The sequence below is a fragment of the Spinacia oleracea genome, chromosome 4, assembly GCF_020520425.1.
Source record: "Spinacia oleracea cultivar Varoflay chromosome 4, BTI_SOV_V1, whole genome shotgun sequence".
NCBI classification, from domain to species: Eukaryota; Viridiplantae; Streptophyta; class Magnoliopsida; order Caryophyllales; family Amaranthaceae; genus Spinacia; species Spinacia oleracea.
The window spans coordinates 145,559,728-145,575,823 of record NC_079490.1 but is presented as its reverse complement, the minus strand read 5'-3'; the positions used below and the strand labels follow the sequence as shown (position 1 = coordinate 145,575,823).

General features: G+C 35.6%; 3 protein-coding genes across 8 annotated transcripts in view; 1 reads left to right on the top strand and 2 right to left on the bottom strand.

Annotated features, from left to right (window-relative positions):
- Nucleotides 1-4,117, top strand: part of LOC110793853 (SH3 domain-containing protein 2) — a 6,773-nt gene extending 2,656 nt beyond the window's left edge. The window contains exons 5-10 of the mRNA XM_021998783.2: nucleotides 1,796-1,897; nucleotides 2,024-2,224; nucleotides 2,327-2,389; nucleotides 2,510-2,662; nucleotides 3,177-3,251; nucleotides 3,708-4,117. Coding sequence (XP_021854475.2) covers nucleotides 1,796-1,897; nucleotides 2,024-2,224; nucleotides 2,327-2,389; nucleotides 2,510-2,662; nucleotides 3,177-3,251; nucleotides 3,708-3,824 — 711 coding nt within the window. The 3' untranslated portion in view covers nucleotides 3,825-4,117. The remainder of the gene's footprint in view (nucleotides 1-1,795; nucleotides 1,898-2,023; nucleotides 2,225-2,326; nucleotides 2,390-2,509; nucleotides 2,663-3,176; nucleotides 3,252-3,707) is intronic.
- A 1,068-nt stretch (nucleotides 4,118-5,185) lies between these two features.
- Nucleotides 5,186-10,118, bottom strand: LOC110793852 (squalene synthase 2). 6 transcript variants are annotated; one of them, XM_056827215.1, is made up of 13 exons: nucleotides 9,600-10,116; nucleotides 8,973-9,015; nucleotides 8,770-8,865; nucleotides 8,538-8,604; nucleotides 8,209-8,278; nucleotides 7,624-7,767; nucleotides 7,208-7,312; nucleotides 6,506-6,652; nucleotides 6,225-6,300; nucleotides 6,064-6,152; nucleotides 5,806-5,897; nucleotides 5,683-5,728; nucleotides 5,186-5,589 (listed from the first exon to the last, which is right to left on the bottom strand). In XM_056827215.1, exons 1-13 carry the CDS (start codon nucleotides 9,780-9,782, stop codon nucleotides 5,521-5,523), a joined length of 1,227 nt encoding a protein of 408 aa, XP_056683193.1. In that variant the 5' UTR covers nucleotides 9,783-10,116; the 3' UTR covers nucleotides 5,186-5,520. The 6 variants fall into 6 exon arrangements, with proteins under 6 accessions (XP_056683193.1, XP_021854473.1, XP_056683195.1 ...); XM_021998781.2 differs by having other exon boundaries at nucleotides 8,538-8,613; nucleotides 9,600-10,114; XM_056827217.1 differs by having other exon boundaries at nucleotides 8,538-8,613; nucleotides 8,760-8,865; nucleotides 9,600-9,697.
- A 553-nt stretch (nucleotides 10,119-10,671) lies between these two features.
- Nucleotides 10,672-16,047, bottom strand: LOC110793851 (squalene synthase 2). The gene is made up of 14 exons (XM_021998779.2): nucleotides 15,624-16,047; nucleotides 14,632-14,674; nucleotides 14,226-14,315; nucleotides 14,004-14,079; nucleotides 13,431-13,500; nucleotides 13,196-13,339; nucleotides 12,974-13,078; nucleotides 12,271-12,417; nucleotides 11,943-12,018; nucleotides 11,703-11,791; nucleotides 11,496-11,587; nucleotides 11,367-11,412; nucleotides 11,158-11,239; nucleotides 10,672-10,915 (listed from the first exon to the last, which is right to left on the bottom strand). The coding sequence occupies exons 1-13, from the start codon at nucleotides 15,816-15,818 to the stop codon at nucleotides 11,171-11,173; spliced, it is 1,242 nt and encodes a 413-aa protein (XP_021854471.1). The 5' UTR covers nucleotides 15,819-16,047; the 3' UTR covers nucleotides 10,672-10,915; nucleotides 11,158-11,170.
- Between the last annotated feature and the right edge of the window lie 49 nt (nucleotides 16,048-16,096).

The window sequence follows — 16,096 nt, the reverse complement described above, 5'->3', positions numbered from 1 at the left end:
TTCTCGTTTAACAAATTTTATGCTTGGCTCAGTTCATTCATGTTACTTCAATTTTTTTTTCTCGGTAAGGGAGAATTTTAACATTGATTAATTGTTAGGCAACTTTGTCAAAAACCACCTTATAAAATAGAAATTTTGCGAGGAATCACCTGTTAAGAAAAATATTGCGAGAAGAAACCTGATTTATAAATATTTTTGCGAGAGACTACCTTTAGCCGAATTCCGGTAGTTGTCTCTTTTTTCCGGCGTTGACTTTACACGTGACTTTTTTTTCTTATTTTCCCCTACAATTTCACTTTAATTCCTTTCTCTCACCTCTGTCACTGCGCCATAGTCCAATGAAAAATGCAGCTAGCTGCAGCAGCCATATTCATTTCTTAACCTCCTCTCTCTCTCTCTTTTTCTCTTACAAAATATCCAAAACTACATTACTTGCTGAAGCTTCACCTACTCCATATACGAGCTAAAATCACTTCAAATCCTGCAATACAGAGCTTATCTTACATCCGATTGTCGAAGTTCAGCGAAATATCGAGCTCATCTCACTTCCGATTTTTGAAATTCAGCGCCATATGAAGCTCATCCCACTTTCTCTTGTTAAAGCTTAGCGCAATATCAAACTCTTCTCACTTTCGATTGTCGAAGTTCAGCGTAATATCAAGCTTATTCACTTCCGATGGAACGTGCGAAACAGTATGCAGGAGTTTGTGTAGTAATCGCAATAACTGCAATAGTGTTTGCGATCGTATTTCACGGCACTCGTAAGCCGACAATTCGAGAAGGTTGCGCTGGCATTGAAACGAGTCCTGTTTACATTCCGGTTTTGGCTCCAAAAAATTTATCGTGGAACAAGTACGGATTGTATTTGTATGATCGTCATGATACGCGTCTCAAGCAGCTTAATTGCGTCCCTGTGTTGTGTTGTTCATCCCTGGCAATGTTGGTAGTTACAAGCAGATACTATTCTAATTTAACTCATCTTCTTTTGTTTTTGGCATTTAAATTAGGTTTCTAATATTTAATTTTTATTAATTTTTTTTTTCCGGAAGATTTTTTGTACCGGTAGTCACAAAAAAAAAGGCGCAGTGACAGAGGTGATAGAAAGGAAATAGAGTGAAATCGTAGGAAAAAGTAAGAAAAAACGATTTAATTTGTTGTTTTAAAAGGTCACTGCAAGTCACATGTAAAGTCAACGCCGGAGAAAAGAGTCAAGTCAGTCAACTACCGGAATCCGGCTAAAGGTGGTATCTCGCAAAATTATTTATAAATCGGGTTTCTTCTCGCAAATTTTTTTAAAAAGGTGGTTTCTCGCAAAATTTCTATTTTATATGGTGGTTTCTGACAAATTTGCCTAATTGTCAAGTATAGGCTATATTCTATTATTTCCTTGAACACACTACACCTTACCTTGATGGCTGAATTTTATTTTATTTTGTGAAATGAATGCAAATAGATGTAAATAAGTATTCCTTTCATCTGAGAGTAAAGCTATTGTTCAGCTAGAATAGTAGCACTCACTGATAATCTAAAATTAAATTTTAAAGACTTCTTCAAGATGAAAATGAGATAAACTTGAAGTGTTTAGGCACCTTCATATCCTGCCAGCATATTTTAGATTCTATTGTATCCTTTTCCCTCCCTTCTTCCCATTTAAAGAAACGACTCAGCATATTCCTGTAACTGTTTTGTTGTTACTTAAAGTGTTTCTTTACCCCTTATATGACAACCTCTAGTCGTAGTGTTGTACCCTATATCTATTGTCATGATATTTTTCTGAAGTTATTTTGATTATCAGGTAGCAGAGCCCTTAAGAGCAATGGTTATGGGAGCTCCCTTGGAGGATGCTCGACATCTTGCTCAACGCTATGACAGAATGCGACAAGAAGCTGAAGCTCAGGTATTACAAACAATTACACTATTATCCTAGGATTTAGAGCTTTGAAGAATATGTTGTCTTTCTTGAACTTGGAGACTCACAAGCAAAGCCTGTGATTTCATTTTCATCTAACTTGAACCTAGACAGGCAATTGAAGTTTCCAAACGCCAGGCAAAAGTTAGAGAAGCATCAGGAAATCCAGATATTGTTATGAAATTAGAAGTTGCTGAGTCAAAGCTTCACGACCTGAAATCTAACATGGGGATATTGGGTAAGGAAGCTGCATCTGCAATGGCTGCTGTCGAAGCTCAACAACAGAGATTGACTCTTCAACGACTCATAGCCATGGTGATGCAAAATTCTCATTCTAATTGGACTTAAATTATGCAGTACATATGTTTTAAGGCTGAAATGTTAGTTTTCTCCCCTTCTCTGTCCACAATAAAAAAGGTGGAAGCAGAGCGTGCCTATCATCAAAGAGCATTACAGATACTTGAGCAGCTTGAAGGCGAGGTATCCTCATTTCATCTTAACTTCTGTGTATCATTTGTGTTGCTGTTGAACCTGCAATTCTTTCATGGTTTTCATCTATTTCTATCAAAGTTGTGAAATACAGTTTGTGGTGATCTGTAGATGATTTCAGAGCGACAACGTATCGAAGCTGGCCCCAGCCCAAGTATTGAGAACAATGTATCACCACCCCCAGCATATGAAGATGTTAATGGTGGATTTGCGTCTCAGACGCAGAATGGTACAACTGACAGCATGGGTTACTTCCTAGGAGAGGTAAATGACTATCAGCTTTTGTTTGATTATATTGTGAACACATGTCTTAGAAGTCTGCCTACATCAATTTCTTTGCACAGAAAGGGCTAGATGTTAGCAATATAGTAGAGGAAGTTAGCAATCTTAGCAATTAGCCAATTAGTACTACGTATCATTTAAGGGCTATACGAAGAATATATGGGACCAAGCTAAGGGCTTTCATTATCAAAAGTTGGTTAAAAATTATTATCCTTTATTTATCACAGGTCTTCTTTAAAAAAAAAAAATCATGTGTATTTACTTCCAGAAATAGGTACATATGAACGTATTGAATTTTTGTAACAATTAAAGACTATAGTAGTATGCTAAATGAATAACAATCTGAACCCACTTATCAGCTCTTTGTTATGATGATTGCTAAACTATGCAGTTGAATTTATGCAATATGTCTTGCAGTGTTTCCATGTATTTTCAAGAAGAGGACCCTCCTCCACCTGTGGTTCTCTTGTGATTCTAATGCTTTCCCTTTTTGCAGGTCACGTGCCCATATCAAGCGGAATCTGACATCGAATTGAATTTGTCAGTTGGGGAATATGTTGTTGTTCGAAAGGTTTGTAGCTTGCATCTTTACCTCTTATTTTCGACTCTTTATCTGCTCTGGTGGTTTATTATGTTTACAAGCATATCAAATATTTGCTTAAATGAATCCTATCTTTTATAGTTATGCGGCTGTTCCCATTGTTACACAGGCTTAGAGGATAGGTCACCTGGCTGCATGACTTGTCTTACAGCAGTGCTCTTTTCATAGAATGAGTTTTTAGAAATGTAACTTTATATATGGGCTACCAAATTCTTATCACAACAAATTACAAATAAGTTTAGAAGGGATTTTCAGGTGAAAATAATGAAGCATTTGCGAGTCACCTTATCAGGCAATCTGAAAATCAGTTTCTGTCATTTTGTAGTGATGAACAAGTTGATTTTATTTTTTCACTAGTTATTTGTTATATACTTTTGTCTAAACTACAAGTACATATACTAATCGAAACCTCTATGCTATTGACAGGTATCCAACAATGGCTGGGCTGAAGGTGAATGCAAAGGCAAAGGTGGTTGGTTCCCTTACGGATACATTGAAAGACGAGAACGTGTTCTAGCAAGCAAGATTGCAGAAGTTTTCTGAAGTCTATATGTGGGTGACTGAAACCAAGAAAGGTTTTGTTTGTAATGTATTTCGACTCTACAGCAAAGCCTAAATTCATTGTTGATTAAAATATATATGGAACAATTGCCTTAGGTTTAATTTAGCTATCATTTTTGTCTTTCTATTCTGGTTCTCTTTTATTTTTTTCCCCCTTTCTTTTTGGGCTATCTTATATATTGTATGTCATATATCCTCTACATTTGTACTGATGGGGAATGAATGGAAAAACGTCATGCAAGTGTGACTGATACTTCAAATTTTTTCATACGCTATTTCTTTTATATGTCGTGTTGGTTCACGACTTAAGTGCCTAAAAAACTTGTGTTTTTATTTAATTGTGCTTGTTGGTTTATTGCCAACTGATACTTGGATTTCAATATTGTGTCTTTAGTGTTGGTTCATTGTCCTTGCTAGTAAAAATTGTGATAGGAGTATTTATTTCTCTGCCATGCATTTAGGTTTTTCAGATGTCTTGAGCAAGGAATTTTCTATTAGTTGGTATTTCGTTTCTTCTGTTGATACAAAATGCAAACGTAGTACGGAGTAGAAGGTATAGAAGTGGAAAATTGCCGGGCAACTTCCCGTGAAATTAAGGAATAAATAAAAGAGTTTACAAACTAAATAATTACACTAAGGTCTTTATAGACCATTACACATATTATGAAACAAACTAAAAATATATGCCTAACAGTTGCAAGTGTAGCCGGCTCTTCTCGTGGCGGTTCTTGTTTGTTAAAACCTTGTTTACACCACCAACAAGGTGTTATTGTGCCAAGGTCACTCGTGGCTGACTGGCTGTGATATCATTGTAGGAGATTTGCCAGTAGCTTAAGCAATTAACACTAGGAGGTTCCTTAACTAACTTGTAATACATGGAAAGCAAAGAAAAGAGTGGAAGGGAAACAAAGAGACTGGAAGTGTGGTCAAACCTTGTGATTAGCACACAAGCGTTTACAGTCATAGGACGTAACTTAGGTAGCATACTATAAAACCCCAAAATTTGGGGAGCATCGCTCAAATAATGGATTTTGAAAGCATTAAGAACGATTCCCGATGCTAACCTAAAATAGACAGTTAACCTCCAAAACCACTTAACAACCAAAATCGCAATACCTAGACCCTACCTAAAACCCAAAATTCCTTCCCTTACCAAGCTTGGAGGTGGATAATATTAATGTTATTTTCAGCAATAATATTGAAAATAATTTTTTTGTTGACAATATAGTTTAATTTTAACTTTCAATGAATTTAATTTTCTTCCAACTTTTTTGTGTTGGTGGGATAAAATTCAGCAATTCTGGTTTTCCGGTAACCTTAAGTTTGTGCTGAAACCAGAACAATGGACAGATAGATCCATAACATATATTACGTAGAAACTTATTACACAAACTAGTAACTTAAACACGGCATGGACTAACAACATCCCCGTGCAACATACAACACAAAAAGCTATCTGCGAAAACACATATACAAACATAAAACAAATGTTGGCATGTAACTCTTGCTTATATGAATGAGTCCAGCTAATTGCCTAAATAGTTGGTGAAAGGCAGAAATTTTGGTATTACCTTACTGGAGTTGTACAGTCTGCGAACAATTCGCTCCATGTTAGGTTTCTAACTACTTAGGCAAATAGACTTGTCATGTCTGTGCTATACGTACCACAGCTTAAGAGCTAATTATCATTTAGGTTGGCATACAGACGAGCAAATATGACTGCCAAAACAATGAACAGCACCATTATCTGCGTAGAAGATTATGGTCACCATCAATCAGTATCTATACTTAACCACCACAACATACTTTTAAAATTCTAGTAAAATAAAAGAGTTTTCACCATGATTGAAGAGTAGACTGACTTAATCCTCACAATGTGCAATTTCCTGAGGGAAAATACAGATATAAGTTTATCATACATTTGAAAGTTACTGTCTATGTAGGATTAAGAATTAGGAATTACCTTTTGTTCAGAGTTCCAGAATCCCTACAAATACTTTGGATTGCTTCAATCTTTCTTAGTGTTTTCATGGCATTTGGATCCTTCTTATCAACCTACATAAGTAGATTTGCATACATTTTGTTACTATTAAGTCGTGTTTAGTTGTTCACCCTTTTCCAAAGTAATAGCCATAGGCAAATTTAATTTGGTGTAGTGGAGATGTCAAAATTAAATTAGTAAAAAGGACAACGAATCAAATGTGGCTGATGGGAAATTTACATTGGATTTCATCATAGAGGCGAAATCATAAAAGGCGCCATAAACATCAGGCATTGTGTTTGTCTGATCAAATACTACAGCAGCAAGACCTAATATCCACAAACACAAACGAATCAAAAGAAAACAATGTTATCATGGGCAACCGCAACAGTGCAACTTACCACGTCTCATTTTCACCGGGCCTCTAAAGAATTGTTTGTTGTTGTAGCATAAAGCTAAAGTTCCAATGCTCATGATCTAGTACATGTAAAGAGGGACAATATGGAATTATAACTCTAAACAAGTAATTACGGAGTATTATTCTAGCAGATAATGAGTAACAAGCATCAACATCATAATTAAGGAGAAATAGGAATGCCTTTTGGAAAATAACCGCTGAAATATTCAGGAATGGCAAGGAAAGAGAGAGGATATAAGAATGTTGATTAAGAATAGTTCATACTAGTGGAATAGCAGAGGCCCGAAATATAGCATGATCGCGCAAAGCAGACAAGTAGGTTAGGCAATCTTCCACATGCGATAAGGAATTCGTCACCATCTCATTTAAACATTCAACTGCCTTCTCTGAATTCTCATCACATTTCAAGTCCTGCATTGCAAATTTCAGATTAAGTTAGGGTGAAGCAATTATTCAGGAAATTCTTCACCCCTCTGCTATAGATTGATATCTCATATTACATGATAAAACTTGAGGAAATCAACTGATAACCTGAATGAACTTGAGCACAAAGTACAATAATTATACTAGTGCTCGAAACATAAACCTACTCTACCTAGGCAACTATAATAGGAATTAGCAAGTAAACATATTCTTAACACATGTAGGAAAGAACTAACTTACTCCTTATGAGTTAAGTTTTTTTTCACTATGAGGAGAGGTTTATTTACAAGAACACCAAGTGGGAGTGGCTTTCCTATATATATGCTGCATGGAGGTGTGATAATCTGATGCGTGATTCCTCAGTGAAAAATTGTTGAAGTTATGGGAAACTGTTTGCTATCATTCTTAAAAAGAGGGAGTACTTTCCTAACATAGGAAGTCTATACACAAAAATGAAGAGGCAAATGATACAGGACAAGAGCTGATGATTGATGATTAAATTAAGAAGCCAGTCAAAATCAAAGAGAAATGATTTACATTTACCTCCAGTTGGTTGACATATTTACACCAAATCTCACGGGGCCAAAACTTGCGAGCTTCTGGAATCTCGTTAATATCTTCAAGGTAATCATGAATAATGTTGGTTTTCTGCACAATATATATATGGACTTGGTAGTATCATAAAATATACGATATCATGGAGCAGATAAGGGTGCAATGCAAGGTCAGAAACAAAAGGGATTGCTATGTTGGATTTATTGCTTCAAATTCGTGTATTATTAGTGGGAACTGGGAAGTAATGGGTTAGTTGGTTATACCACATTCTACCAATTTTATGAGCTTATAAAAGGTCTTTTGATGTAACTTAATCAGTTGGATTGAATGAAATACTACAGTAGTGTAATTTTTCTACATTCTTTTCCCTCTCTCATCTCTATTATAATTGCAACACGGAATACCTGCAAAAGTAAAGCCACGGAATTGGAAAGATCCTCTGGAGCTAAATCCTCCATACCAGGGTTATGGAAAAGCTTTGACATTCCTAAACCAATAGGTCCTACTACATATTGGCAATATGCATCATAGTCATTAACTGTTACTACCTGTCAAAAGGAAAACTGTTAAAAGGTAGAAGATATACACCCAATACACCTGATTTGGATGATCAATGTACGAATAATCGTCTAAGTTCAATCCCATATTCAAATATTTGCAAAATTTTATTTAAAAAAAAACTAAATAACATGACTATAAGGTCATATAGTGTGCAACAAATGGCTTCTCTTTTATATCATCCACAACTCACACGACTAGAATTTAGTTTAAAAATACAAGCTTTTAGAACATTATCTTAAAAAAGTCAGTTTGGGCACTGGATATCCAGAAAATTTAGGTTGGACTGTCAACAGATGATCAGGTATATGGACTTGCATAACGAGGTCAAATGGTCCATCCGAAAATACAACTCATTTCTTAACTTATGTTTTCTGGTCAAATATACAATCCTTTTAAAAAAAAGCCTCTGGTAATGAATATGCACAAACCTCCTTGCCGATGAATTGTGCCATTGCTTCACCCGTTCTTTTGATCATATCTTCAATTACCACTTGACAACTGCAGATGCCAGCATCAGTAATTATTTCTCACATAATACCATGGGAATTGAAATCCATAAACTAGGATAAGTCAGACCACGTAAACAATTCAGAGCAATGAAACACAGACTCGGTTTTTTACAAACTTAAAATGATGCAAACAAAACAAGTAGTGTGGCATAGTTACAAAAACGGAAAAGGTTGATTAGATCAAAAGTTGTCTGTTGCCATTCTTTCAAAAGGTTGTTTTAATTGCAAGAGTTAAGAAGGTTAATTACCCTCTATCAAGCTCAAGAAAAGCAGTTGAGACATGATGAAACTCATCCATCAACACTTTGCAGTCCCCTGTACCACCTTATTTAGTACAGAAAAAGGCAATTTAGATTGGCTAAATAATCAAGTATGTTGTATGAATGAATGCACTAGATTAAAATTAGATGACAAACAAAGGATGTAAGTTCATATAAGATTTGAACAGCAGAAGAGAATCTGATCAAAACCTCTACTCACAAGAGAAATGCCATTGGCGATCATATTCATATATGTGCTGATGAAAAGCTCTCAGAATAGGCAATTTGATATCTGTAGCTATGCTTGTATCATCCTCTGTCAGTAGTATAGATGTTTCAATGTCGTTAAACGGACTCTTTTATTTCATCTTAATTGAAACACACACCCATGTTAGATTCTAGACATTCAGATAAGATACAAACCTACGGTGTCGAGGGCCCGAAGGATCAAGTAAAAAACGCATGCCTGTAATACAGAATAAAGTAGAATTTTGATCAGCAAATTAAATAGGTAGCCACATTCATTGATTTTCTTTTTCTACCATGTGTAAAACAATGTTAATGAAATAGTCCAGATATCATATCATAGAATTACCATCTAAGATGGCAGATGCACAAACAACAAATATAATGTTTCCCTCCTTTTTGGAAGTTGCAAAATCACTGCTTTTGGCAATGGTTTATCTCTATCTCTCCTTTTATCACAAGGATTACATTTTTACCTCAAACTTTTTTCTCGTATAATAACGCAATAGAGATGTAAGAAAGTGTAACTTAAGACGGGTAAGGTGGGTATTACTTATTAGGCAGGTCAGGTGTGGACGCGTTGTCAATACTAGTCAATGTCATGTATTATGTATATCAACTCAAGTGGTGGGAATGGGATAGTTTTAGTTTGGAATTTTGTACCCCAGATTAGATTATGGGGATGAAAATATTAATTTTGATTCCAATGAAAGGTCAACATAAACACTAACAAGTAACAACAACAACAACAATAATAGACAGAAAATAGAGAATAAAAGGACAGAAGATAGAGATTGAGCTCACAGCATTACGAAGCTGAGTAGCAAGTGGTTGCATAACAATGGCGAAACTTCTGGAAACCTTGCGAATCATAGAATAGCAGAAACCCCAGTGAGCTTCAGTTGGGATTTGCTTCTCTGCATTTTTCACAGCAATCATTAACTTCAAAAGTGGAATGATTTCATCTGGGTGTTTCAAAATCCCCATTTCGATCCAAATCTAACCAAATTATGGTCAAACTCTGTCTACTTGTATACTCAAAGTCTCAAGTTATTTTATTACTTAAACCTCTACTTGATATCAGGATCAGGATCAGGATCAGGAACACTATACGTCTATAGTCTATACTGCGGACTTGCGGAGTCGTGATTAATTTATTGTCTTTGTGACTCTGATTATTGGCGAAACTTAAACAGTTTAAAAATCACACAATATAACATGAATTTTTATACATAATGATATTTGAATTTTAGGGAGCATAATTAAAACTATACTACAAAACCATATTGTAGATCCGCCATTGAGTATGAGTTGTTGGATAACCTGGATTTGTGTTAGAGAAAGTTTAAGTTTATTTGCTTGATAAACTTGAGGCAAATCAAGTGACATCCTTGTACTAGAATTATTAACAAAATACTCATTAAATCAACAATTATTTTAATTAAATCTTGGTTTGCTACATATTAATGACAACGTTACATTTTTGTAATAAAAAAAATGAATAAATTCCATCAATATTTGACATCCAGATTCGATTTGCCGCTTTGGTTTATCACTTTATCTACGGGGTAGAAGATAAACGGGGTTTCCTCATTCGTGTCATACCATTACCAGCTCATTACATAAGTTTTGTTTTGTTTGCCCTGTATCCAAGATTTGTATCCAAAATGAAGATTTGTTTTGTTTTGTTTGCCCTGTCAAAGTGTCTAGTGCTCTGTATCCAAGATTTGTATCCAAAATGGAGAAGAAAAATCAAAGTGTTGATAAACTGATGCAATGTTTTTGTTCCTTTTGGAATGAACTGTGAGTTTTTTTTTTCTATTATTTGTTCTTTTCACTCAAATATTGACTGAAATTATTCGAGAATTTTTACATATCGACAAATCAACAAGTGTGCATAACATTCCTCTCTCAAAGTATACATATGCTACCTACAAGGAACTACTTATTGCAAGGAACTACTTATTGCAAGCAACTTAAGCAAGCCACGGATTTACAACAACAACAACAACAACATCCCCGTACAACAAGCCAAGGATTTACAAAAACAACAAAAACAACAACAACAACAACAACAACATCCCCGTAGTGAGTACAACATACAACACAATAAGCCATACCTGCAAACACACAAACTACAAACGTTACAAAAAATGTTGGCATCTAACTCTAACTTACTTTGTATATGACATGATTCCGGCTAAGTTAGACAACATAGGCGAAATGTTGGTATTGCCTTACTTGAGAGTTTATAAAGTTAGCTCGTCAAGGGTATCTAGAACAAGTCGCCCCTTGTTAGGTGTCTAACTAGGCAAATTATAAATACACTGTTGTGATATCCAAATGTAGTTGTGATACGTACCACTGCTTAAGAATTAGGCATCATGTCGGTTGGAAGACAAACGACCAAATATGATTGCCAAAACAATCAAGAACACCATTTTCTGCATAGAAGATTTTTGCCACCATTGATCAGTATCTATACTTATACCACCATAGACTCTTTTTAAAAGTTCTCACCGTGATTTTCCGTTATAAACATAAAAAAATAAAATAAAATAAAATTCTCACCATGATTGGAGAGTAAGCTGACTTAGTCCTCACAATGTTCAATTTCCTGAGGAAAAATACAGATGTAAATTTATATACTTTGTGAATAATTACTTTTTTCTGTGGGATTGATTATAGTTTAAGAATTACCCTGTGTTTAGAGTTCCAGAATCCCTGCAAATAGTCTGGATTGCTTCAATCTTGCTTAGTGTTTCGGTGGCATTTGGATCCTTCTTATCAACCTACATAAGTAAAATCTGTAGTGTTCAGTTGTTCACCCTTTTCCAATATACTCCCTCCAGCCCAAAAGTAATAGTCGGACAAGCTAGGGGACAACGAATCAAATGTGGGCATTACCTTGGATTTCATCATAGACATTAAATCATAGAAGGCGCCATAAACATCAGGCATTGTGTTTGTCTGATCAAATACTATAGCAGCAAGACCTAATTAACATTCACAAACACAAACATATCAAAGGAAGACAATTCTCTCATGGGAAACCACAACAAAAACTACCAGTTCTTATTCATCTATTGATTGCATTTCTTAGAAGAAAAAAAACTAAAATACATTAATAAATTAGATATAACTTACCACGTCTCATATTTACCGGGCCTTTAAAGAATTGAATGTTGTTGTAGCATAACGCTAAAATTCCCATGCTCATGATCTAGTACGCATAAAGAGGGACAATGTGGAATTATAATGCTAAAGAGATAATTAATAGAACAATAGCCTTGATTGAACAACATAATCCTAGCATATAATAACAAGGATCAACTGGATACAGAGATAACGGTATGCCTTTTGGAAAATAACTGCTGAAATATTCAAATTTTCTTAAATTAACAGAACTTTTTTTTCTTAAGAATGGCAAGGAAAAGGAGAGGATGTAAGAATGTTGATTCAGAAAATTTCATACTAGTGGAATAGCAGAAGCCCGAAATATAGCATGATCCCGCAAAGCAGACAAGTAGGTTAGGCAATCTTCCACATGCGACAAGGAATTCGTCACCATCTCATTCAAACATTCAACTGCCTTCTCTAAGTTCTCCTCACATTTCAAGTCCTGCATTAGAAAATGATATATCATTCCACAAAGTAGAATATTTATACTAGTGCTAGAAACATAAACCTTTTCAGCCTAGGTGTCACGGTCCGAGTGTTTGAAGGTTGGATTCTAACACTAGGAAACTAGATAGGAAATAACAGCTTAACATATTCTTAAAACATAGGAAACAATTAATATACTTCCTTTATTTGTTTAGAATAATTGCAACAGTCTGACTTTTGCAGCACTACTAATTAGTAATTACTACGTACAACTTATGTTTTGTCACCATGGGGAGAGCTTTGTTATTCGAACACCGAGGTAGGGTATCCATCTTGTGAGTCCAGGGCAATGATGGCTAAAGTTATATGTTGGCAAACGTGAAGTTGTTGCAATCATTCTTAAACAGAGGGAGTACTTAGTCCTAACAATCAAATAAATAAACTTGATAATATGAGTAGAATTCATATTCCAAATACTACATCACATGCACTTGATTCATTTCTAATCTAAAGATAAAAACAAAGAAGAAAATGATAAAGGCGGCGGTCAAAATCAAAGAGAAATTACTTGCCTCCAGTTGGTTGACATATTTACTCCAAATCTCACGGGGCCAAAACTTGCGAGGTTTCGGGATCTCGTTAATATCTTCAAGGTAATCATGAATAATGTTTGTTTTCTGAAGAATATGGACAGACAGTATACTTTGTAATAACATAAAAAGTACTCCTATGATGTAAATGAGCAGAGAAGGTCGAAATGCAAGGTCCAAAGCAAAATTAAGGGATTGGAATACCTGCAAAAATAAAGCCATGGAATTGGAAAGATCCTCTGGAGCTAGATCCTCCGGACCAGGGTTATGGAAAAGCTTCGACAATCCTAAACCAATAGGTCCTGCTACATACCGGCAATATTCATCATACTCATCAACTGTTTTTACCTGACAAAACGAAATATCTTTAAAGATGAATGTAAGGTCATATAGCAACCATATTTCTGCTTAAAGCCTTTGGTAATGCATATGCACAAACCTCCTTGCAGATGTATTCTGCCATTCCTTCACCTGCCCTTTTGATCATATCTTCAATTACCATCTGGCAACTGCATATGCCACCCACAACTAATTAGTTATCACATCACTTCATACCATGGCAAGTCGATAAACTATTCAGAACAATGAAACACAACCTCCGATTTTACAAACTTAAACAATGATCACTAACGAAACAGTAAGTTGACATATTACAGAAAAGCAGTTGAGAAATGATGAAACTCATCCATCAAAACTTTGCAATCTCCTGTACCACCTTAATTAGTACAGAGAAAGAAAATCAGGGTGGCGGTGGCTAATATGTTATATACACATATATATATATGCATGCACTGGATTAAAGTAAAAATGTCAAACATTCATAAACACATGCCATATCAGGAATCCGCATACGTATTCAGACACAGAAAATGGGCAGATAAGTCTTGACTTATATTGCCAGAATTTATCCTAAACCATTTACTAGTTAAGCAAGTCTAGAAGTTCTTGCATACATTAAACACATTACAGAGAAATGCTAATCCGTAGTTTAAAAGGGCAATAAAGATTTAACCTTATATCAAGCTCAAGAAAAGCAGTGGAGACATTATGAAACTCATCCATCAGAACTTTGCAGTCCTCTGTACCACCTTAATCAGTACAAACACAATCATTGTCAGAATTGTTACTATATAAGTATGTGTATGCACTAGATTAATTTAAACTAAATGTCCTTTATCCATATTAATCAATATAGCCTACAGCTAGGACATTCAAAGTATAAAAGAGAACTCACAAGGGAAATGCCATTCATAATCATATATGTGCTGATGAAAATCTCTTAGAATAGGCAATTTGACATCCATCGCGATGCTCATATCATCCTCTGTCCGTCAGTACCAGAAAAAAAAAAGTTGAGACGAACATAAATGGAAATGGCATACATAAAGAATTCAATAATCAGTACTATAGATGTTACAATTTCTTTATGAAGACTCTTCATTTCATCTTGACACACTCATGTTAGATTCTCGAGACTCAGACATGGGTTATTATCTGGACTTTGACACTTGATTATGACCCAAGTATATAAATTGTCAAGTCTGAGTTTGAGACTTGAACACTTATATGTACCAAACATTAGTACTAAGTTCGGTTAACATAATACATGGATACAATATTGTTGGGCTAAAGAGACAAACCTACGGTGTCGAGGGCTCGAAGGACCAAGTAAAAGACGCATACCTGTAATACACACCAAAGTAGAATTTTGATTAGCAGAGATAGGTAGCCACATTTTTAGTGTTTGGGTGCTAAAACGGGCAATACAATTTTAACCCAAAACTAATGAGACTCACTCAAGCCCAATATCACCCGTAAGGCTTAAAGATCCCAAAAGTCCAACATGACCACTATATATACCCCGAGGGCCCAGAGTTCAACTTGCAGGCACCGTACGTGGCTGGAACTCAAGGCACCAAAGACACTCGTGATAAATACGGACACAAGAAAAACAATCTGTATTTTCATAATTGCAACCTTTCCTTTTCCTTTTCCTTTTCCTTTTTTGGAAGTTGCACACATATTAGGTACATGCTCCGTAATATCAATAAAAACATCACTACTTCTGGTATTGGTTTCTCTCTATCTCGCTCTCCCCTTATCTGATAGGACCACCTTCCTATCTTTCTTCCCTCTCCATAAAATAAAATTTAAATTATATTTTTACAAACCCACATGTTGCAATCATTAAAAAGCAATCTGATTTTGGGCACACCACTTTATTGATATTGATAAGGACACAATGACACAGCCTTTGAGAGAGCGTAGAAAATTGTACTATATGTGCCAAAGTCAACTATGGTGTGCCAAAATCATTTCTCACTCCAGTCCAGAGGGCGCCGTGGGTTATGGGGATGAAAGTTTTAGGTGGAGGCAGGGATGAGGGATTAACATCAGCGTCGGACCCTGCCTACTTGACAATTTGCAAATTAGAGTTTCCCGGCTTTGATTTCAACCTAGGCCAATTAATATCAACCCAACAACAACAACAACAACAAGTACTACAACAACAACAACAACAACAAGTACTACAACAACAACAACAACAACAACAACAACAACAACAACAACAACAACAACAACTATAGACAGAAATGCACAAGAAATAAGAAAGTTTGGAGAATAAGCTCACAGCATTACGAAGCTGAGGATCAAGTTGTTGCATGACAAGGGCGAAACTTGTTGAAACCTTAGCCATCATAGAATAGCAGAAAACCCAGTGAGGTTGAGGTGGAATCTGGTTCTCAGCCTTTTTAACCGCCATTTTTAACTTCAACAGTGGGATTATTTCATCTGGATGTTTCACAATCGATCCCAAAATTCCCATTTTTATCCAAATTATAACACTCCTGTGTTGAGTAGTTTAAGATAATAGAGTAGAGAGAGAGAGAGAGAGAGAGAGAGAGAGAGAGTAGAGTTGTGCTTGTTTTGTAACCTCGCATTCAGATTTCAGAGCTCTGTGTTTGTATGGGTTGCTGGATTTGTGTCACCAGTCAACTGTAAATGTATGTCGGCATTGGCTCCTCCAAGAAAAAACAAAACCTCTCATTTTCAAATCGTGTCACTTGCTAAACTCATTAAATATACTTGTCATAAGTCACACTG